Raw genomic sequence first — 24621 nt, 5'->3', positions numbered from 1 at the left:
TCTGTTTACATGATGGAACGACAGGAAAACGAAAAAGTTTTGACAGTGAAAAATAAATAAATGTTTGCTCCCGCCATCCGGGGTTTTGTATGTAGTCTTAACCTTAATTTTTACAAAAGATTATTTTTAATATTCGAACATATAACTTTTTAGTCATATGATAATAATTTTATCATTATGCCAAGGCTCCCCTTCATCGAATGATGGATGGATGCAAAATAAAATAAATACACTTTCTTCACTCACAAAATTACACTTTATATAATTAATATGGGTCATGTGACACTTCATTTATCCTTCTTTTTTTCCTCTAACTTCCTTTCTCCTAGATTGCATTGTAGTCGTGCTTGCTCAATATCCTCTTGCATTGATTGGCGGAGTTTCGCGACAACATGTGGCAGCGTGATCCTCTGCATTTTGCGATGGAGCTTCTTGACATTGTGCAACAATCTGATTCTCCCTTCTTAAGCCTTCTTGAGTATGGGTTTCCAATTGATTTAGACTCTCTTTCATTAGTATGGAAAGTTTGTTGGAAGGTCCCTTCACGCTATATTTACGTGGGAGAGCGGAAAGGAAAGTTGGGGAAAGTTTTCCACAGCGAAAAGTTTTTACCGTTTACTTTATTAAAATTTTAGGAGAAAAGGAAACTTAATCCATTAACGGTTTATTTTGAAGCCAAAATTGATCACCACTACATTCGGTAGAAAGCAACAAATGGAAAAAAAAAAAATGACGCATATTCTCTTTCTTCACTCACAGAAATACACACCTATAATTATGTAACTCTCCATTTCCCCCAACATTTTTTCTCCGCCCAAAGAGACAGTGTCTGTGGCAACGTCTTCTGTCTTTCCTCGGCAGCGTCTTCTGTCGTTCCTCAGCAACATGTGACGGCATCTTATGTCGTTCATCAGCAGCATCTTCTGCCTTTTCTCAACAATGTCTATAGTCGTTGGTTGGCAACGTGTGACAACGTCCTCTATTGTTTTGTGGCGGAGTTTGTGATCAATGTTGTATAACAATCTGGTCAAATGTTTCTACCTTCATAATTTTTTATTTGATTTCTTACCACATTCATACTTCTTCAAAAATCAGGTCAATGAATGTCACTTGTTTTTTTTTATGACTATTTGAGTTCATGTTTTTAATTAAGACTTCATGTAATGTAACCTTTTCTTAATTTGAAGCAAGTATGCACATATTTTTCAGTTTACCAAAAGAGCAGACATGGAACATTGCTTTATAACACATGAGATAAGGTTTACTTCACAAGGATCTGATTCATCTTTGCATGCTTATCAAGTGAAGGGATGAGATATTTTTCTACAACTGTTTCTTGTATTCATATGCCCACCAAAAAGAATTCACTTGCAAAAATAGATTTACTAACCTTCAGATATCAGACATATTTAAGCATCCAACCTGCTTATACGATTCGGTAACGCACTATTAATTTGAAAGAATGTGATGGAACGGGAGGGAAGGGTAAAGAAGGAAAAGGAGAAACTTAAAACCTTGTTTAGGAGAAAGTGAGCTATGGAAATAAAAGATAAGGAAGGAAAAAATTTAACATTCCTTGCTCATGAAACAAAAGAAATTATTACACCCCGATTGGGAGTGTAAGAAAGGATAAGGAAAACTAAAAAAATTTGTGTTCTAATTTTATTCCTATTTTATTATATTAATTCTAAAAAATTATTGTTTTAGATATCTTTTGCGTCGCGATGAAAAACACTCGCACCGCTCGATGCTCGCACTCCATTGACGCCGACGCTGACTTTGACGCCAACGCCAACTTCGACGTTGATGCCGACTTCGACATAGACGCCGACTTCAACGCCGACGTCGACTTCGGTGCCGACGCTTACTTTAACAAATGAGCTATAATTGCTTGAATGTGCTTAATCAATAAATATATGTAATATGCACTAGGTTCTTGAACATGTAAGTCTTGTCTCCTCAGGGCGGTGCGGTGGTTAAGGCATGGGTTGTTGCCATATAAGGTCTTGGGGTCGAAACTCGGCACGTCTAAACATGCCCTCCCCCATGCCTTGCTACTTGCACTAATGCTAGTAGCGACATGTGATTTACCTCCTCCATGTTGGCCTATGGACGGGTTAGCGGAGGTGCTGCGAGCAAGTGAATCGCCTTTTTGCCACTTGAATGCGTAAGTCTTTAACAAAAGTGAGGGTAATTTTGTAATTTTATATATTTAACCTTTTTTACCCTCACTTTCCTCCCAAGCACAATAACACATGTTACGTTAATGAACCTTCCATCCCTCCCAAATAAGGAGAATATAAATATTTTACTTTTCCTCCCTTTCCCTCTCTTCCCCTTTCGTTAATAAACCTTCTCTCACCCCATCCAAACAAAGGGTAAAGGCATTTGGGAGGGATAAAAAAAGAAAAGCCAGGCAATCTTCTTATAGGTCTCGTGTTTTATTACACAATCTTATAACGTCTAGCGATGCATGCCATAGTATTCTTAGGGTGAGTTTGGATAGTTTAAGATGTTTGTGGGAAATATTAAAGCACAAAAATAGGGTAACAGACAATAGGAATTCAAGTGTTGAAAAAAAGGTTGCTAAATTTTTATATTTGCTTCGTCATGATGTTAAAAATATAGAATTGATTTTTTTTCTTTTGTCATAGTATATGGACTACTAGTTGTGATTACTATTAGTCCATGCACTTGTTTGGTTGCTTTATAAATTCAGCATAAAATCCAGGGTCGCTCCTTGCACGAGGCTGCAGAGTCAATGGACTCAGGCCTCACATTTTTTAGGGCTCATTTTTTAGAGTTTGTATTAATGAGAATTAATAGCCTAATAGGCCCATATTCCACAATCCACTTAACTTATTTACCTGCATGTTTTATTTTTAAAAAATCATGACTTCTCCTCTGCCTAAACCCATTAGCTCTGCAAAAAAGCTCGTAAATTCTCTCTTTGCCGTTTGTACTTCCAATTTCGAGAATCTTCAATAGCTACATAACGGTGAGTGTTCCTCCATCTCTCCATATTAATTAATGTGAACAAAATTATTTTGATGATTTATTTATTGGGTTGTCAATTGTACAAAGTTTTTACTTCGTATGCCCTAGCATACTGGAGATCTATATGGTTGAAATTTCAGCAAGATTGGTTTTTAGAACAACGCAAATATATGCTAGCTTTAAGTGATGACGATTTTCATGTTGGATTAGGTTATTAGGAATTTAGGTTGCCAGGTTGGGTTTTTTTTATGTAGTTTAATTTTCCTTTTAACTTGAAGGATTGATTATTGGTCTTTTAAGTAAAATAGTAAATATTTAGCTATTTGTTATTGATTTTTCATTAATTTGATGGTTGGTTTGTATGAATCCTTGTCAAGTGAAGACAATTCTTCTGTGTTCAGTTTTCCATGAATTGCTTTTTATTTAATTTGCTATTTTGGAGTGTTTGAGCTTTTCATCATAAATTCAGAATTAGTGTAGAGAACTTCATCAAAATTGTAAAACCTATCGTCTACACTTTATAAGTTAATATATGTGAAATCTTTCTTTGTACCTCTTGCTTAAATTATGATGCTGAATTAACTTCTAGGTTTTAGAATTGAGAAATTTTATAGTGAATTAATATTCTGAAATTAATTTTTAGATTTTGGAATTGGATAACCACCAACTTAGTATTGTGTAGAATATGTGAATTTTAATTTGTTGTGTTATAGGAAATTTGTGTATTTATATCAATATGAATATATGTCTTAACTTAACTAAACTTGAGCATTTATTTGTAACTTGAAATTATATTTTCTTTGTTTGTAACTTGAAATTATATTTTCTTTGTTTGTTAAGCAAATTCATATACCATGCCTCCCAAGTACATGTCTGGATATCAAAAGAAGAAAAGAAAGCTGAGGACAGAAACATTAATTCAAAGTCAAGGTGGAGATATCAATAAGTACTTTACTTCCAATCTTGTAGAGAGTAAAAATGTGGCTGAAAATTTGCTGAATACAAAAGAGGATATGAGATTAGATGATGATGATAAAGTGCTTGAACTTGTCAATATGGATGAAATGGGTAACAATAATAATAAAGAGGTTCTTGAACCTCTCATTGTAGATGAATCCAATTTTTTTGAGAAAGATGATGAGCAAGTTAAATATGAAACTTTAAGTCAATAGACTTGTTCTGATGATCTAGGAAAGTGGGATAATATTGATAAAAAAAATTAGAGACTTTTTGGTGGAGAGAGGTTCAAAGAGAGATGCTTGTACGTTATTTCCAAAAGATAGTACCAACCGACATTTTAATGTATTGCATTATAAAAGAATTTTGTCAAATGGGGAGGAAAATGTTGAATAGGTGTGAATGGAGAAGAAGTGGAAGAGGATAGAAGTTCCATTGTAAATGAGATTTTAGTCCCACATTGGGAGCTTCAAGACATGTCGGTTAGTTTATATTGATTCATATGCATTGAGGATGTGAACAAATGCATGGGGAGAGACTCTCTCTTACACGTAGGTGCCCAGGGGGTGCAAACCCAGGGCCCGGATTACATTGAACCATGTTGACTCATGTGCGGGCATGACCTACGCGCGCTGAATGCCGGACTGGTCGCTCTACTCATGCTCGACAGAGTGCTCGTGATAGCAATCGGGTGCCACTCAGTTCACCATGACCACCAGTGCTTGATGGGGATCACGGTCGATCGTTGTATCCTGGGAAATAGACGACCCAAGTAAGCCTCGAAGCACAGCCAGAGGTAGGCGAATCTGTTTCAAGGAAACTACGTCAATTGCAGACCTCGGTACGCTGCTCAAAGCCCGACTGACCACTTGCCCGGTCAACCTCTCCGCTCAGCATCTTTGCCCGGCCTGCACTGTTCACCTGACCAGCACCATCTCGACTAGCCATCTGTTCGCCTGACCGGCCTAGCTAAGCATGCCTACTCGCCCGGTCGGCTCTCTGTCTGGTAGGTCCGCTCGGCCAGCCACTCGCTTGGTCTGCTTTGAAAGCTGCTGCTCGACTGATTTGCCCGCTCGGCGACTTAGTCCGCTCTGTTGCTTGGCAGATCGGCAACATAGATCTGTTGCCTGGCCGATCTGCCCACTCGGTAACACAGACCTGCGACTCAGCTGATCTTCCCGCTCGTAGCATAAACCAGCCCCTGCTGGCAGATTGAGATTAACCACTCAAATCATCTCGACTGTAAGTTGAATTTAATTCAGTGCAGTTTAAATTCAGCTAATAACTCGTAAATCTCTGGCAACTGATTGTTTCTTCCAATAAAAAATGATAGAAGATGGTTATTATATTCAATTTCTTTGGATAAAATTTTTTGCTTTTGTTGTAAGCTGTTCAAAAAGCAAAAGAACAAGATTGGTACTCAGTTAGCTAATGAAGGATACAATGACTGGCATAATTTGAGTCGTTGTCTTACAACCCATGAAGCGAGCAAGGAGCATATGTAGCGTATGACCGATTGGCTTGAATTAGAAAGAAGGTTGCAAAAGAATCAGACAATTGATGCAAGAGCACAGGTACAATTGAACAAAGAAAAAGAACACTAGAAACATGTGTTACATAGGATAATTGCTATTGTGCAAAGACTAGCAAAAAAATAACTTGGCCTTTAGAGGAAGTTGTGAGAAGCTTTATGTTGAAAATAATGACCTCTTTCTACAAATGGTTGAAATGATTGCTGAGTTTGATTCAATAATGAATGATCACCTTCGGCATATTAAAGACCATGAAACTTATACTACATATTGCTGGAACCCCAGGGTTGTTTTGGTGTGATCAACAAGTTAAGTTAGGTCATGTGTATTTTTAACCGTGTGTCTAAGTGTGTAGGACCTTAGGAGCACAGGTTGTCAAGTGGAAGACGCAGCTAGCGAGAAGGACGGTACGCGGTGCGTCCGAGGGACGAGGCGCTGTAGAAGAGTACACCGGCGGACGAGAAGGAAGCGTGTGGTGGTTCCGAGGGACGTAAAATCGGAGCGGAAGATTGACCGGGGAGCAAGAGACGCAGCTAGCGAGAAGGTCAGCATGGGGTGCGACCGAGGGACGAAGACTGTGGATGAGTACGCTGGTGGACGAGAAGGAAGCACGAGTCGATTCCGAGGGACGAAAAGCCGGAGCGGAAGTCTGCTCGAGAAAATCGGGAGTTAGGTTCGGGTGAGCCCTATTCCGGATATCAGAGATCATCCAAGCAAACGAAACCGGAGCAGAAGAGCCGAATTGAACCGGAGCAGAGACCCCAGATCAAAAGTCAACCAGAGTTGACTTTTAGGTCTGGGCGCCCGGAATTGACTTTTGACCAGGATCGCAATTGATGCGATCTGAACGTTGGGGGATAAAGTTTTATCCCCCCAGGGCGCTCGAAACCCTTCCAAGCGCCCCGACCAAGGCTATAATTATAGTTTTGGTCCAAAAGCTTTTTATCATTCAGAACTCAAACAATTCTTTCAACACTTGTACGCTTTTTGTAGTTTAGCTTCTATTTTCTGCGCTTCGACGTTGTAAGAGGCTTCTCCGCCTGAAGGAGATAGTAGTGCGATAATCTTCCTTGGATTAACAACCTCTCCGGTTGTAACCAAGTCAAATCCAGTGCCTCTTTTCTTTCTTGTTTTTCTTATTTAGTTACTTTTATACAAGTGTTAGTTTAAGAGTTCGAGAAGGGTTGGTTTTTGAATTGGCAGGCTATCCAACCCCCCTTCTAGCCAGCCCCGATGGTCCAACAAGTGGTATCAGAGTCAAGACACTTTAGGAGGACTAACCACCAATTGAAACAAAATGGCCGGACCAAGCATCTACCCGCTGAAGTTCGAAGGGAAATTCGCTATCTGGAAAAAGTGAATGCAAGTATTCTTTAAAACCAATTTTGATTTAATGTTAATTATGAAATTCGGTTTTACAGCACCGGAAGGTAAGGAGAAATACCATTGGACAAAAAAGGAGTAAGCCGACTACATGGCGAACGACAAAGCAGAGTACCACCTGCTAAGCGTTCTCCCGCCACAAGAAGTCAACCGGATCGGAAACTACGACTCAGCGAAGGAACTTTGGAAAAGTTCCTTGAGCTACACGAAGGGGCGTCCGAAGCCAGGCTCGCTAGACGAGATCTACTCCGCAACCAGCTCACAAGCCTACAACTTAGGGAAGACGAAACAGTTGCGCATCTGTACTTGAGAATCAAGGAGATCATCACCGGACTCTCTAATCTCGGAGAAAAGGTAAGTAATCAAGATTCGCTAAGGTACGCTTTAAATTCCTTTCTTAGAAATACCAAATGGGCATCATTAGTAGATGCCTTTTACATTTCTAAAGATTTAGAAAATATTTCGTTAGAAGAATTATTCTCGACTTTTGAAGTGCACGAATCAAGATGTGCAGGTATGAAGGAGCCCAAGAACAACGTCGCCCTCAAAGCATCGAGAGACGAACCTGAGTCGGAGTCTTCTCTCGATGACGAGGAAATGGTAATGATGGTAAGGCGATTTAAAAAGTTATGCAATTCTAGAAAAACTAACCATCCACAGGGCAGAAAGAAAAGGACAATCCGCTGCTACCACTGCGACGAAGAAGGGCACGTCAAGGAGAACTGCCTCAAGCTAAAGAACAAGGACAAGGAGAAAGGTAAGAAACCTGTCCAAAAGCGAAAGACTCTAAAGACGACGTGGGACGATACATCGTCCGAATCAAAAGTCGAGGCGTTCTCCAGGCTCGCATTAATGGCGAGTCATCAAGACGACGACTGCGAGTCAAGCTCTTCTTAAATGAGCATCAAGAGCATCGATGAAGGGGGAGCCACGTCGGAAGCCAGCAGCAGTTCAGGGGGAGACACGGACAACGAGATCGATAAGGTAAGTCAGGTACGATCTCTACCTCCTGATAAACTTTATAAGTTTGTTAAGTTATTAACTAAAGACTGCTGTAAATTAGAAAAAGAAAAAAAATTAAAAGTAATACTAGCTAAATCCTGTCCCTCAGAAGAATTAGACAAATTAACATTAGCAAATGAAAAATTGGAATTTTAAAATGATGAGTTAAAAATACAAGTAAATAACTTTGAAAACCATGCATGCTCATCTAAAATCAATTTTAGAAGATTTAATAATTTAAATTGGTACTTTAAATATCACCCAGAACAAATTAGGAACATTTCAAGAAAATATGTCCCTAAAAAATTTTTAGTTAATCAAGTAGGTTGGAACCTATATTGGGTTCCTAAGTTGTGCTTAAACTAAATCTTTAAATTAAAATTAGCGCTATCAGTGAAAAAATTAAACAATAAATTTCTTTATGAGGTTTTGTCAAGGAAGTGATTATTGCTCCAATAACCAAGAAGGTCTAGTGTCTCGCCATGACTTGGAAACCAAAATATTGAAATAAATGTTTAATTAACTTCCTGGTAAAACATTAAAATTAGAATTAAATAATGCTTTAAAAAGTTATTCAAACATTTTAAAAATATTTTTTTTTTACTTAGAAAAATTTTTAGTAAATTTTTTTATCTTAGAAAAATTCTCAAAAATCATTTTTGCCTAAGTTAAAGGGTTTTCTGAAATTAGAAATTTATGCTCAAATTGTTTAATTTTTTTTTCAAAATTGACTAAGTCAGAATTTTTAAAAATTCACATATTTAAAAACTTTACTTAGAAAACTTTCTGAAAAATTCTCAAAGATTTAAGTTAGAAAATTTTCTCAAAGTTAGAAAATAATAATATTTTTTGCAAAAACTTAGAAATTTCTCAAAGTTTTTTTTTAAATTTAAACTTGGAATTTTTTTTTAAAGTTTTTTTTACTTAGAACTTTTTTACTTAGAAAATATTTTTCAAATTTTCTAAATTTTAAAACCCTTAAAGTTTTTCTTTAAACCCCAATTTTTTATGTGATCAAAGGGGGAGAAGGAAAAAGTAAGTCTAGGGGGAGGTATACCCAAATTTTCTATCTTTTTGCACTTAATTGCAAAATAAGTTAGTTTATTTTTATGTCTATTTTTACCCTAACTTAACTTGGATTGCTCACATCAAAAAGGGGGAGATTGTTGGAACCCCAAGGTTATTTTGGTGTGATTAGCAAGTTAAGTTAGGTCCTGTGTATTTTTAACCTTGTGTCTAAGCGTGCAGGACCTTAGGAGCACAGGTTGTTAAGCGGAAGACACAACTAGCAAGAAGGATGACACGCAGTGCATTCGAGGGACGAGGCGCTGCGGAAGAGTACACCGGCGAACGAGAAGGAAGCGTGCGGTGGTTCCAAGGGACGAGAAGCCGGAGCGGAAGATTGCTCGGGGAGCAAGAGACGCAGCTAGCGAGAAGGTCGGCACGAGGTGCGACCGAGGGACGAAGACTGCGAATGAGTATGCTGGTGGACGAGAAGAAAGCACGCGACGATTCCGAGGGACGAGAAGCCGGAGCGGAAGTCTGCTCGAGAAGACCGGGAGTTGGGTTCGGGTGAGCCCTATTCCGGATATCAGAGATCACCCAAGCAAGCGGAGCCGGAGCAGAAGACCCGGACCAAAGGCGAACTGAACCGGAGCAGAGACCCCGGACCCAAAGTCAACCAGAGTTGACTTTCAAGTCCGGGCACTTGGAATTGACTTTTGATCAGGATCGCAATTGACACAATCTGAACGTTGGGGGATAAAGTTTTATCCCCCCCAGAGTGCCCGGAACCCTTCCAGGCGCCCCGACTAAGGCTATAAATATAGCCTTGGTCCAGAAGCTTTTCATCATTCAGAACTCAAGCAATTCTTTTACCACTTGTACGCTTTCTGTAGTTTAGCTTCTGTTTTTTGCGCTTCAACGTTGTAAGAGGCTTCTCCGCCTGAAGGAGATAGTAGTGTGATTATCTTCCTTGGATTAACAACCTCCCCGGTTGTAACCAATTCAAATCCGGTGCCTCTTCTCTTTCTTATTTTTCTTGTTTAGTTAATTTTATACAAGTGTTAGTTTAAGAGTTCGAGAAAGGTTGGTTTTTGAATTGGCAGGCTATCCAACCCCGCTTCTAGCCGGCCCCGACGGTCCAACACATATCTCGTTAGCATAATTCAAAATGAATTGATACAAATGTTGCAGGTGAGGTAAGAAAGAAATTACTTGCAAAAGTCAAAAAAGTAAAATACTTTTCAGTCATCTTAGATTGTACTCCATATATTAGTCATAAGGAGCAAATGCCTCTTGTCATACGGTGTTTGGATAAGTCAGAAAATTCAACAAAAGTGGAAGAATATTGGATATAATTTTTAAAGGTGGATGACACTTCTGAGCTTGGACTTTTTATGTATCTTAAGGATGCTTTAATCCATCTTGAGCTTGATATTGATGATATATGAGGTCAAGGATATGACAACGGATCTAACATGAAAGGGAAACACAAAGGTGTACAAAGAAGGTTGCTTGAAATAAATCCTAGAGCCTTTTATACTCTTTGTGGTTGTCACAACCTTAATTTGGCATTATGTGATATGGTGAATTGTTGTCCTCAAGCTATATCATTTTTTGGAGTGATACAACGCATTTATACATTATTCTCCTCTTCTGCGAAGAGATGGAGAGTTTTTAAAGATCATGTAAAGGGTTTGACAGTTAAGCCATTGTCACAAACACGTCGGGAAAGTCATGTTGAGAGCGTGAAACCTATAAAAGAACAAACTGCACAAATTATAGATGCTTTGCTTGACTTTGACAAATGATACTGAAGATTCCAAAACAAAAAGTAAAGCAGAGTCCTTGGCATTATATGAACTTGAGAAGTTTTAATTCTTACTTGGTATGGTAATTTGATATAAGTTGTTATTCGTAATTAAAACTATGACTAAATTTCTTAAATTCGGAAATAGGGATATTGATGTTGTTATCAAACTCGGGCCCTGTTTTCTAAGTTAGACTCAGACAAAAAAAAATAGGAATCAACCCTGCTCTACCACCCTCTTAAATTTGTTTAGAAGAGGGGTTTAATACTTAGTTGACTCCACCACCCCTTGATAAAATGTCTAGCTCCGTCCCTTGCTATGTATTTATTTTTAGGAGAGAACAAAGAGAAGATATACTTTTCATGGGATGCTCACCAGATAAGAGGTTGAAATTTCTAAAGATGATATTTTCTTTCTGATTTTGATAGAGTATGTTAGCATGAATAGCCACAATTTTGCAAAGCTCTAGAATATTAAGTATAAGAGAGTGGGCTACTTATTTTGGTATAAGAAAGTACAAACTTTGTAGCATAATTTGGCAACAATGTTATCATACTTGTAGACTATTTTTAAGTAATATTTGTGATTAATAATTTCTGATTTATATTTTGGTTGATAATAATTTTATAGAGATTGTAAATTATTGTTAAGTAAAATTTATTATCGACACTCTTTGTAATTTAATATTTTAGTTGGCAAATAATTTTATCATATTTGTAGTTTAATATTTTAGTTAATAATAATATATTTATTTATTTATTTTTAAATTAATGTTGATTTGTAATAAATATTATTTTCAAAAATAAGATTGATAATTTTAAATTGTAGATTATATTTTGAATAATAATCATTTTTTAATTACCAAGGTAAAATACATATTAATTTAAAATTATATGTCGTAACATTATAATCTAAAATTTACAAATAATATAATATATTCAATTTTAATATTATTCTTTACGTGAGTTGATCCGCATGATTAACTTCAAATAAAAAAAATGAAGCCTCAGACAGTATTAACCCTAGGTTGAGAAAGATAAGATATTTTGGACTATAGATAATTTACTTTTCTTTTTATTTATCTTTGTAAATAGTTTAAGAAATTCATTTTATTTATCTTCCTCCCTCGATCAAGATAAACTATAGATTCCTTTCTTTTTCCACACAACTATGTTTGTTTTATCCATCCACGATCCACCTCTCTAAATAAACAGAGTATTACAGACTTTTTTTAATTATGATATGTTGTCTTCCCCAAATTCATTTTTTTAACAACTAATCTTTTTTCATAGCATGATTCAAGGGTTTAGAAGTTCTTTTTAAATAAAGTTCGATTAGTTGTGTTTTGTTTTTATTTTACAGTAATTTGCCTCTTTGATATTTTTTTTACATAGTGCATTGAATAAGTTTTTTGATAAATCTTAATGCTAGACGCCCATCTATTAAATTTTGATTTTTTTTAATAAATATGTAATTTATTTGTTAGTCAAATATTATTATAATAGCAAATAACAGTTTTTTTTTTCATGTTAACATGTCCATCAAGTGCATTTGATACCCATTAAGAATGAGGCTGGATCCTTGGACTCTTTTTTACGGTTTAAGGATGATCCCTTTAAATATATTAGTGGAGATGGATGGTCTCCATATATTTTATAAGTAGAGATTATCTATTCCACCAATACAAATAAAGGGATCATTTCTTGAACCGTAAAAAATGATCAGATCTTCCTTGATTAAGAATGGGCACATCTACACAACAAACTAAGAAGAATATTATTAAGTGGAAAAAGATGGATAAAATATAGCTATATTAGCCAAAACAATTGATAAAATTCATAATTTAATTTATTTTTTTCCCTCTCTAACCCATGGGCCAATCGGAGCCTGTCACGGGCTAGTTTGGATCCGCAACCTACCCGGATTTTTTTTTTGGTTACTTGTAATTTTTTGAGTTTTTATTTTACAGAGGAAAAAAAATAGAAAAAGAAAAGACTAAGAATTGGACAAGGTGCTGCGCCGGCGGACGCAAATCAAGCGTGCAGTGCCAAATGGAATCGCCGGCAAATATACATTAAAAAATAAATAAATAAATAAATATTATATACGTCTGTCTTCTTCAGAATTCAGATTGAGATCACCTCGTTGCCGATGCCTCATCGCCTTCCTGTTCCTGTTCCTGTTTTTACAATGAAACCTGGCAGCAGGAAGAAGAAGATGGAGCAAGAAGAGCAGGATTTGCTTCTCTTTGGGGAGATTTTGAAGCGCGACAAAGAGAGGGCCATCAGCCTCCTCCAACCTGAATCCATAGAATTCGAGCCGGCTCAAGGTATTTTTATGTTCTCGGAATTGAAGAAAATTAAAAGAATGTATTTTTTTATCTCTGTCGTTAAAAAGATTAATTATTAAAACAACATTAATTAATTAATTAATATATATTTTCCTACATAAAATCATCTCCTTCATTACACCAAAAAAAAAAAAAATGATAACCCTAGTCCCTGAATCCTTTCAAGACTGTCTCATACGATGTGAAATTGAGATAAATCATAAGGATTTTACCAAGCACAACGACCTCAACATCACTTCAAAGCTGCTTTGTGTAAAGCAGCTTGTTCCCAAGTAACATTATTTTGATCAAAATTATGTCAAAAATAATAGTTCTAAAGTAGGCAGTTTTTATCAAAATTGAGTGAAAACAATTGAAAAGTGCAACTATTTTGATTAAAATAACTTCCAGATGAGAATAATTTCAGTCAAAATAACTTTAAGATGGAGCTACTTGAAACATCGTCAAATTAGGTCAAAATAGCTTTAATTAAGATGAAATAGTTTTAGTCAAAATAACTCTAAAAGTATAGTACATTTAGATATTTTAGATAATAAAACATCTTGTTTATCTTCTGCCAATATTCTTCTTCCCACAATTTTAATATATTCTTTTTATTATTATTTAGTGATTTTTTTTAACTGTTTACTATTATTTTGTTTTCATATTATGTTGGGGCAGATCTGTATATGTTGCACCAGATCTCCTTGGGCAGAAGAGATTTCCTCAATGCGGAGAGCAGCAAACATGACTATGATTGGTCGTTGCCTAAACCTTAACTAATTATTTCATGCTTAATTTCCCTTTTTTTTGGCAGAAAATTGAGCTTGTGAAATTTGATCTATGAATAATATCAATCTTATAGGCTAAAGACACCCCCCGCGACACCCTTATTTCCCTCTATCGAGATGGAAGCAAGCCAAGCCAACCCGGTCTTATGCAAAGACATCGCTCTACTCCATCCTTTGGTTCCTTCGAGAGTACAAAACTAACCTAGTTCATTTTGTATCTTCAAAAAGAAAAAAAAAAACTATTTACCGACTTGATTAAAACTAACCCGGTTTATTTATCGACTTGATTAAAAATATACTATTTAAAGCACTTTAATAATAATTGCTACAGTTTTTAAAAATGATTTTAACCATGTTGTAGATAATTTTTTTATATGAAAATATTTTATTTATAATTTTGATAAAATTAAATTTAAAAAATTACTTTAACACGTTATAGCAATTAGCAACTGCTATTTATAGCTTGCTAGAATAATAATTAGGGCATTTTAATTTAATTTGTTGTTATAATAATTTTAAAGTGATTTTAATTATATGAAATGATTTTAATCAAATTTAAGTAATTAAATTGATAATATTTTTGATAAAATTAAATTAAAAAAATTATTTTAATACCTTATAGTATATTGACATTGAAATAAAAGTATTTAAGCTGAAAAATTGATGGACACCCTAATTTCATTTGTGTTTAATTACAAACCGACCCATCTTGATTCTTGAGCAGTTCAAGGGAAAAGCAGAGGAAGCAGAGGCCCAGGCGCCCAAATCCCCAGGTGCCAAATCTACTTCCTCTTCCAAGTCGGCGACGTCCACGGCGAGGTCCAAACAGTCCAACTCCGGCAGCAATGTCTGTAAGAGGCCGACAAACAACACACACGCTTCATCTCTGCCGAAGTCGAGAGCTCCGCTGCCGATCTTGGGATTCTCCGACAAACCTCCGGCGAATCTGGTAGCGACTACATGCAAGGTGTTCTCGATCACTAGGAGCTCGAAGCCGGAGAGTGCAGGGAAGCCGAGAAAGCAGCAGCCTTGCTCGCGGAGTGGAAGGGACGTGGAGAAGAATCCCAAGGCAAAGAATGAGAACAGTGGATGGAGGACAAATGTAGGGTTTGGCAAGTTCAGATCGAGAGGCTTGAATGACAACGATGAACACAAACACAAGGTGTGATTCTTCTACTTTGGATTCTATTTTTTTTTTAAAAAAAATCCATGATTTTCATTATCATGAAATTTCATGTAGTCAAAATCATACTAGATCTAGCCAGATCAAGAGGAGTTTATCTATCAATAAAATTGATCATAATTCTAGTCATAAAGTTTGAATTTCAAATGGGACGAATATCATAGAATAGAAGTTTCTTTTTAAACATTCTATTTGAAGAAAGTACTTTTTTGTTTAATAATATAATTAAAGAAGTACAATCACCTACATAAATTTTTTATTTAGTTCACTAAAGTCCACCCCTTCCACAGCTAAAACTTAGCTCATCTCTAATTTTTGAATTTGACCCTGCTCATGAGTGTGGTGCAGTAATAAAATATTTAGGATTTAGAGTTTGAATCCAAAGTAAGATGACTATTCTAAAGGTTGGCTTTTGAGTGTGTATAAGCTGTGCTCCAAATTTATCTGATAAGGGAGAAGGTCGTATACTTTTAGGATTAATCAGGTGAAATTCGGGCACTTGGACTATTAAAAAAAACATAATTTTAACATTTTAGGTGTGTATTATTATTTTTTTTAATCTTGGCAACAAATAAACAGACATTTTCACAAAGATTTGTTCTGTTCCTGTTTTTTTTTTTTTTTTTGCAATGTTTTTTTTTCTCATTTTGTGATTATTGGATTATTTGTTCGTATGGTTCCCCCCTTCAGTAACAAATGTGTTTTTTTTTCAGGATGTGAATGTGAAGAACACTGAAACAAATCATCTAAACCCAAGGCAAGTGAAGAACTCACACCCTGTTTGCGTTCTTCCCCGAAAAGATTCAAGCCATCTAGCTCCTAATAAACAAGTTCAAAACTGTGGACGACAATCGGAAAAGTTCAACCCTAAAGCAGGGAAGAAGGGCTAAAACAATCAAATTTGTATGTAACGAATGCAACTAAATAATCACTAGTTTCTTCATGTCCTCCGCTATGTTTCGAGTAGCCATCTTTTATATGCTTAAACACAATGAGGAGACATTTTACTCCAAAGTATTGATTCAAGCTAGATTTTGAGTTCCGTGAACATCAAAAGGCTATCAAACATTTTGATGAACAAATAGAAGTTTTGATCAGATCACATGAATTCATGGATGATAAACCATTTTCGTAAGCTGAATACAATCCTCAGCCGTTAGAAACATACAGTTTACATATTGATGTACCATGTTTCTATTTAGAATTTTCTCTTTAAGGTCTGGAAAAAAAAATATATTGTTACAAAGGTGATATATTATAGAAGGAAGGTAGATTAGATGTCAGTTTATAGTCTATGGTCAAGTGCCTAAGGACAGGAGGAGCAGTGTGTACGTCTCTTGAAAATTGATTCTTACCTGTTATAATAAATCTATCATCTTTTAATCAACTGAGAGATTAACTGTAGGTCAAGAATGCTTCGTCTCACCCTCCTATCTCCTATCTCCTATCTCCTATCTGTGTGTTCACATGATCGAGCTTGTATTCCGGAGACACTACGTTTTATCCGGGTCAATATTCACCGTTGATTTACCTCCTCCTAGGATCCCTGTAAGATCAGGCCTAGGGGGCCGCTGGGTGGCGGGACCCATCTTTTTACACAATGATCGAGCTTGTATTGTTCCATGCACTCATGTTGCTGTGTATATACATACCCATAGAGCTATCATCGTACAGTCGACTCTTGGCAGTTTAAAACTACTAGAAATGAAAGAATTATTGCCTCAAATTAGTCATATGCTGCTGCTACCTCATCTAATCGGATTCTCTGATTCACTTTTTTAAACTAAGTGATGGTCCACAACTTAATTATGATCGGATCATGATCATAATCCGGCCGTAATTAGTTGTGATCTCCTTGAATTCATCTTTCCATATAGATTATAGTTTAGATTTAAACAGACAATCGGAGACCGTCGTCCGGAAGCCCCTCCGCTCAACGCTTGACCACCCGCCCACCACGACAATCTTCGGATGACTATCACCGCCTGTCTCAATCCAAACTACAATCTGAATGGAAAGGTGAATCTAAAAAAATTACAACTAATGACGATTAGATTATATTACGATAATGATCCAACTATAATTAAATTGTCGATGATTTCTCGATCTATAAAAAGTGAGTAAGAGGAACTTCAAGAGTTTGTTATCAAGTTGGCTTCCCAATTTTTTCTATATGTTGCTGTCTCTCAAGTTTCCCATGCAATCATAGCCCTTCAATCAAAAAGATAAGATCAACCAAGGGAATCGTGTCAGATCCCACGATGATTGTATTTTTAGGGGAATATGGTTAATTCATTATATATATATATATATATATATATATAGAAACGCACATTGAGATGATAAGGTCCACTCAGAATCAGTGGGGTCCATCATCCAAATGTGAGAGGTATTTTATCATAAGACGTACGTAGTATACTGTATTTATCATCACCGTTTGGTATTTACCAAAAGACGCATCATCGTTTGGTATTTACCAAAAGGCGCAGGTAGTGATGTGTAATATCGAATATAACTCTCCTGCCAATATCCTCTGCTTAGTCATCATTTCCCAGGCATCCGAACCACATTTTTGAATAACTTTGATTTAAAAAAAAAATCGATCATTAGTGTACCTCCCTCCTTCGTGACATGCGAGTGCAGCTCCCTCTTGTAAAACCCTAATTTAGTGACCTCGAATGTTTCTCAAGCGGCATCAAACATTTCAGTTCAATTAAAAATCAGGATTGTTCGCGAGTCACCAGTGAAGGTTTCTAGGGTTTACGTCAATCATCTAGTATCATAATGGCGCAAAGACGTTGATCGGGTGTATTATCATCCTCTCCACATCAATTAGCTGTAAAGGTTATCATTTTACAATCTCTGTGATCTTGAGAAGCAGAACTAGTATGATTTAAATTTTTTTATTTTTATAAAGTATAGGGTTCAGTTGATGTTGGACAGAAACTGTATTGGAACAGTGTCCTCGGTCACTTTAAAAGTTTTTTCAAGCATCCACGAAGAAAGGAACGCATGAAGGGTCTGTTATTTTACATGACCAACACATAGTGCTGATCAAACAGTCACCCTTTCGTATTTTTTTGGACATAGAAGATATGCAGCACATCCGTGGGATTTTGGTAAATATATTTCAAAATTGAGATTCAAGTAGTTAAACCATGATGGGATAGCACCGACGGATTCCTTCAAATTTCAGAATATCAATCGAACTGAAATGGGTTGAATTAGAGGTGTCTAGGTCCATCAGTGGGTTTTGACCAAAATCCACTGATGGCCCTCCCCTACTTGGATTTACCTGAAATCACGTTCCCTGTGAAGATCTGATTGGGGATAAGGTATTTTTGGTGTCAAAATGTATTTATACCCCATGTCTAAGAAGATATTGCTCTGTGCCAGTTGACACGGAACAGTGCACAACTTTTCTTTTCAACCCTATGGAAACACTTTTTAAAATTGATCTTATTTTATTTTTTTGATCAGACCCCTGTTAGAATGTTTGGAGTTTATATTAGGGGGAGATAGAATCAAACTTTATGAAACGATACGATACCAGACCCACGTTGGGCCCCGATATGCACTCATATCAGGCCCACGTTAGGCCTGATATTCAAGCATATCAGGCCCAACGGAGACTGATTATATTTTATTTTTTGTCCAAACACCTATAAAACTTTAAATAAGGATTTGTCGGCAGAGTTGGAGTTCTTGCATCTCCATAATACCACTCGAACTGAAATGAGTCGAATCAGAGGTGTCTAGGTCCATCAGTAGGTTTTGACCAAAACCCACTGATGACCCTCCCCTACTTGGATTTACCTGAAATCATGTTCCCTGTGAAGATCTTGGTGGGGAGATGGTATATATGGTGTCAAAACGTATTTATACCCCTGTCTAAGAAGGTATAGCTCCGTGCCAATTGGCATGGAACAGTGCACCTCTTTTATTTTTCAATGACCGAGAAATGTTGTCCTATCTTATTTTGCAAGGATTACTACAATCCCTTTGTGCGAGTTTTAACTCATTTATATTTCACAACATATTTATGTAATTTTGAAATTACTAACCCCTTTCTGTTGAATTGAAATGTATCGCATTTTTATTTTACACAATGGAGATATGGTGTGAAGTATTATTTCTGCCTTACAGGTGATGGTTTACACTTCTCATACCTACAATAACACTATAACACAAAATAAATACTCCATAAACCTATATAACAGAAACATCACTTTTCACAACTGTTTTTCTTACAATCCTAGATATGTACTTCATACAAAACATATGGCTCAATTCCTCCAATTTATAATTCAGTCAAGAACTAGGGGCTGACGACATTCTACAGGTCCTCCGATTATGACCCAGTTGTTTGCACCTTCTACATTTGATTTTTACCTTCCCATTATGTTTCGACTGGATCCTTGCCTTTTTTCGCCTACCAAGTTGCACAAGGCTACGGGGACATAGCACTATAATGTTGTTTACTCCCCTAGGCTAAAATTCCTTCCTTCAACAGGGGTAAATACGATCCATGTATGTCGTTTTCCAATTCTGTGAATGAAAATAATGCTCACAATATGGGAGTGTATCCATGTTCCGGTGAATTATGACGGCAATTGTATGTGAGCAAGGCAATCCTGAAATTTGAAACTCTCCACATTTACAATATTTTCTCTCCAAATCAACAATGTATGAAGCACCCCATGTCTCTACTTCTATTTCGGATTAAGAGTAGGGGTGGACTTTATATCGTCTAGCTTTCTCTCTCCTTGATTTCATTTCTTTAGTAGCATGAGGTGCCAACGCAACATAGCATTTCGACGCTTCCTCCCTACGGTTAAAGAACCATTGAGCTACCTTTCTCCTGGTATTATCAATTAACCTATTTATGGAAAGTTCACGCGTCTCCTTGAACAAAGCATTTAAACTCTCTACACAATTGGTGGTTAGCATTGTGTACCTTCTGCCACTAAAGTGTGCATTAGCCCATCTTTTAGGGTCAATGTTCTGAAGCCACTTATGAGCATCTGGATGTTTTTCAAGCATGGACTGCATTATGAGATCATATTGTAGTGTTGTGTTTGCTCGAGTTGCTGCCCAAAACAACCATAAACCTGATCTACTGCCAGTATCTATTACCATATTGCAAGACATGTGGTGACAACAAAAAATATGATGGGCAGTAGGGTAGACTTTCCTAGCTGCTGATATAATGTCACGATGTCTATCTAATACTATACTCATTGACTCTGGATCAACATTAAAGAATCTCTTCGTATGATCCAGAAACCACTCCCATACAGACCCACATTCAACTTCAGCGATTCCAAAGGCTACTGGGAGGACATTGTCATTAGCATCTATTGATGTAGCCATCAACAACACACCCGGATATTTGCCTCTTAGGTGTGTGACATTAATTCCAATTAATTTACGAAGATAAGACCTGAATACTCTTCTACAAGTTCCAAAACCCTAAAAACAGCGTTGGAACTTATTATCCCCATTCCTGTGTAGTGCCACATAGGTTTCAGGATCCCTGACTCTTAACTCACGCAGATATAGTGGAAGATCTCTATATGTTTGGTCATAATCTCCAACAACTTTCTTCATCGCTTTCTCTCGAGCTATGTATGTTTTTTTATAGGATATGGTCACTCCGAACCTAGCTTTTATATCTGCTATAATCATACTTAACTTGTATTGTTCATTAGCAAGAAATTGCTCTTCAACAAAAGAAGCTACAAAGGATGAAGAGCATGCTTGATGATCAACACTTTCCCTAATGGTGCCACATTGGTGTTCCTTTATATATTTCGTAACAATGAACTCTACATCCCCCCGGGCAACTACTCTCCACTTACACGGTTGATTGAAGCAGACTACTTTTACTCTTTTTTTTTTTAGTGTCAACTGGGTTATATCTCATATGTTTAACCATGGCATGCTTCACAAGTTCATTCTTGAACTCTTGTCTAGACGGAAATATCTGTCCTACAAAAAATTCATGCTGATATGTTGCCTCTTCAATTGGCCTTTGGAGCAATCGAGAATTTAGAATATATGGATCATCAACTATTGGGAACTCCTTCTCTAAGTCACTGTACTGCTCTTGAGATATTTCATATTGTTTAATCTGCATATCATCAGCAAAGAATTCTTATACATCTGTATTGTATTGCATTTCCTCTCCATTTCGATTATAATACCCTTCTTCCTCACTCCAAGTAGGCTCATAGTAATCAATAAGTGTTGCACATGGGTTCAGAACCTCATCTTCTTGAATACTAGCTTCTTCATTTAGACCAAATGTGAAATTACTGCTTATATTTCTATTTGTGTTAGGCACACAACTATACTACGAAGATGATGGAATATTTGTTCTGGATACTTCTCCTACATTAGCTGCATGTCCAATGCTAGAATTTGCATCAAGAGTATTCCATATCTCAGAGAGAATTTCTTCAGTTATATAATCATCCCTGATAAATAAATTACAAACTAATTTAGTAATTTTACAACTACATAATCTATTGCTGTAGTTAAATTGCAATTTTGCTCAAACTAGGAAAGGTTGAGTGATGAAAAGAACTATCTGATGTAAAAGTAAAGTTTTAACCACATAACACGTTGGGCCTGATCTCATCGATATCAGGCCCAAGGTGGGCCTGATATCATAGATATCAGGTTCATTTTGAAGCAGATACTTCTTGTAAATTAGAACCACCACTGATTAAACCCTAAACCATAAATAAAATTTTTTTTGCCCAACTAAACTATCAACGTCAGAAACTCACAAGACTTAAATCAATTAAGTCTTCTATTACATCATAATTCAGGTGTTGTTGAATATTTATTCCCCACACAACCAAAATAAAACATAACAACACTTTTTCCCGCCACCCTTCCCACCAATACCGTCATTTTTATTTACCATCACTACCCTAATTTACAGTAAAAAAATCAATATATACATGTCTAAATCTTTAAATGTGTGCTTCTACTAATTTTCCTCTTGCAAGAAGTTTGCCCTTCTCAGTTGAGGTTCTTAACTTAATTTGTCTTTGGTCTCCTCTAGTAACTCTTACGCCATTTTGCCATAAACTTAACTGGTCTATTGTAATCCTGCCAACCAGCACGAGCAATAATGGTAAATGCAAGATTCATATTGCTTTCAAGTTTCTAACACCACGCAGACATGTCGGGGCGAGTATAGAAGGTGAGTTTATATTAGGCCCCTCTCTTGTTGCATGACATTTAGGCCTGGGCGAGTATAGAAGGTGAGTTCATACTAGGCCCCTCTCTCGTTGCATGATATTTAGGTTTTATTTAGTTGGAGTTTTTTTAAATAATCTGAGTTATTCATTTCAATTTGTCAAAAAATATCTTATTTAATTTAGATAATCGATGTTTTTTAAATAATAATCTATACCTGGCATATCAGTAAAAGGTCATGCAATCTAGAATTGAAAAACCTAGAAAAAGTGAGATTTTTTCTTGATTTCGGGGTTAATAAATTTTTTTAACCAAAAATACCCCTAAAATTTTTTATAATGAAAATTTTATTTTAAATTATAAAAATGAAAATATGTGATATTTTATTCAAAAAATAAAGTTATATTTTTGAATATATATATATATATATATATATATATATATATATATATATATGATATCTTGCGCGACGTGCATAGTGCACGACTGTGCGCGTCGAGCAGGATATCAGTGTTTTTTTTATTTTTAATTATTTTTAAAATTTTTGAATTAAAAAAATAATTAATATATTTTTAAAAAATTTATTTCTAGGATTCATGCTTCCCAATTGGGTTATAATTTGTAAATTCTTTTTTAAAAAGATTTTAGTTCAAATTTCCCAATTGGGTTATAGTATTTAGTAAAAAAAATTAAAAATAAAATAAATTTAAGTTGATCCTGTCCGAAAGCTGAATCAACGGACGCTGGGCACATGACGCTCTCCTATCGCTGACGTAGATCTTCGACCGCTCGTGCAAATTTCCGGCGAACCTGCAAAGAAGTCGAGCCGGGAAAGTGTTCCCGGCGGCGACCCTCCGACGCTCAAGTCAGAAAAATGAATAGTAAGAAAGTGGCTCCAGGGATCCTTGATTGCATAACTCCGGTGAAGTCTAATGACTTTTATATAGAGCCACGGGAGCTTGGTGCACACAACCCGAGATATATACGTGTCATACCCCATACCGCAGCATGAGCTTGTCAGAAGAGCATGTCTGACTCCATGCCGCTACAGTCTGAGCGTCTCCTTGATGGGACAGCAGAACCTTCTATCGCACCATACTGAGTATGGTCTGATCTTCGAACATGCATGTTGTCAGCAACAGGGGTTACTGAGATGACGTCCACACTGTCCTCTATTCTTTGACTTCCATTTCCCGGATCGACTATCAAGCCGCTTGGCCAGAACATTTGTCTTTGGTCTAGCGCAGGTGGCCGTCCGTCCGGGAAGGTTCAAGGTCGTCCGTCCGCTCGGCTCTCATCTCTTGAGACCTTGGCCGATCAGGCAAACGGCTCTGCCTTCACTCTTGCATTGTACCGCGGCCGAGCGGGTTATCCGCTCGGCCATATGATCTTCCCGCTCGGCCATATGATCTTCTTGGAAGTATGGGCTACCAATCAGATGGTCGTCCCTTCGAGTGGGGGTCATGGCCTGGTGATCGGCATGTTCCGCCCGCTCTCTAAATCCATGGGGTTGACCCCCTTTTGACTGCCGACCTCCACATGCCGTTGGACTTTCCCTTATGAGGGCCCCCCGGTCTTACCACCGGATCACTTGCCTCCCCCTCAAGTCTAGTCGAAGGAGGTGGAGTCCGATTGACTGGACTGCCGACCTGATTGAGTAAGGGCCACTATACTGGGCCGTTCCGCCGGGCGATGTCTTTATTCTTGCCTTAACGGCAGGCCCGATCATGGGTCGGCCTTCAAAACCGAGTAGGACCACGCAGAAAGCTATCTGTCTGGCGGCTTTATAGACTCCGGTTGCCCGCTTCTTAACGTCGATTTTTAACGTCGGAGCTCGACGGTCTTCCGATCAGAGGTTTATAGACGCCGACTCGTCTCTCGATTTTTAACGTCGGAGCTCGACGGTCTTCCGATCGGAGGTTTATAGACGTCGACTCGTCATTCGATTTTTAACGTCAGAGCTCGATGGTCTTCCACTCGGAGGGTTTATAGACGCTGGCTCGTCTCTCGATTTTTAACGTCGGAGCTCGACGGTCTTCCGATCGGAGGTTTATAGACGCCGGCTCGTCTCTCGATTTTTAACGTCGGAGCTCGACGGTCTTCCGCTCGGAGGGTTTATAGACGCCGGCTCGTCTCTCGATTTTTAACGTCGGAGCTCGACGGTCTTCCGCTCGGAGGGGTTATAGGCGCCGCTCTCTCGATTTTAACGTCGGAGCTCGGCGATCTTCCGCTCGGAGGGTTTATAGGCCGCTCGTCTCTCGATTTTAACGTCGGGCTCGGCGGTCTTACGCTCGGAGGGTTTATAGGCGGCGGCTCTCGATTTTTAACGTCGGAGCTCGACGGTCTTCCGATCGAAGGTTTATAGACGCCGGCTCGTCTCTCGATTTTTAACGTCGGAGCTCGACGGTCTTCCGCTCGGAGG

The 24621-nt window shown here is 37.4% G+C and overlaps 1 protein-coding gene across 1 annotated transcript; it reads left to right on the top strand.

Moving 5' to 3' along the window:
* The first annotated feature begins 13698 nt into the window (after positions 1 to 13698).
* On the top strand, positions 13699 to 16025 carry LOC122007861. Its single transcript, XM_042563388.1, has 4 exons — positions 13699 to 13773; positions 13879 to 13993; positions 14529 to 14966; positions 15701 to 16025. The coding sequence occupies exons 1-4, from the start codon at positions 13703 to 13705 to the stop codon at positions 15875 to 15877; spliced, it is 801 nt and encodes a 266-aa protein (XP_042419322.1). The 5' UTR covers positions 13699 to 13702; the 3' UTR covers positions 15878 to 16025.
* The last annotated feature ends 8596 nt before the right edge of the window (positions 16026 to 24621 follow it).

The sequence above is a fragment of the Zingiber officinale genome, chromosome 8A (assembly GCF_018446385.1).
Source record: "Zingiber officinale cultivar Zhangliang chromosome 8A, Zo_v1.1, whole genome shotgun sequence".
Lineage (NCBI taxonomy): Eukaryota > Viridiplantae > Streptophyta > Magnoliopsida > Zingiberales > Zingiberaceae > Zingiber > Zingiber officinale.
The sequence above is the reverse complement of the archived record's forward strand: the minus strand, read 5'-3'. Positions and strand labels throughout refer to the sequence as shown.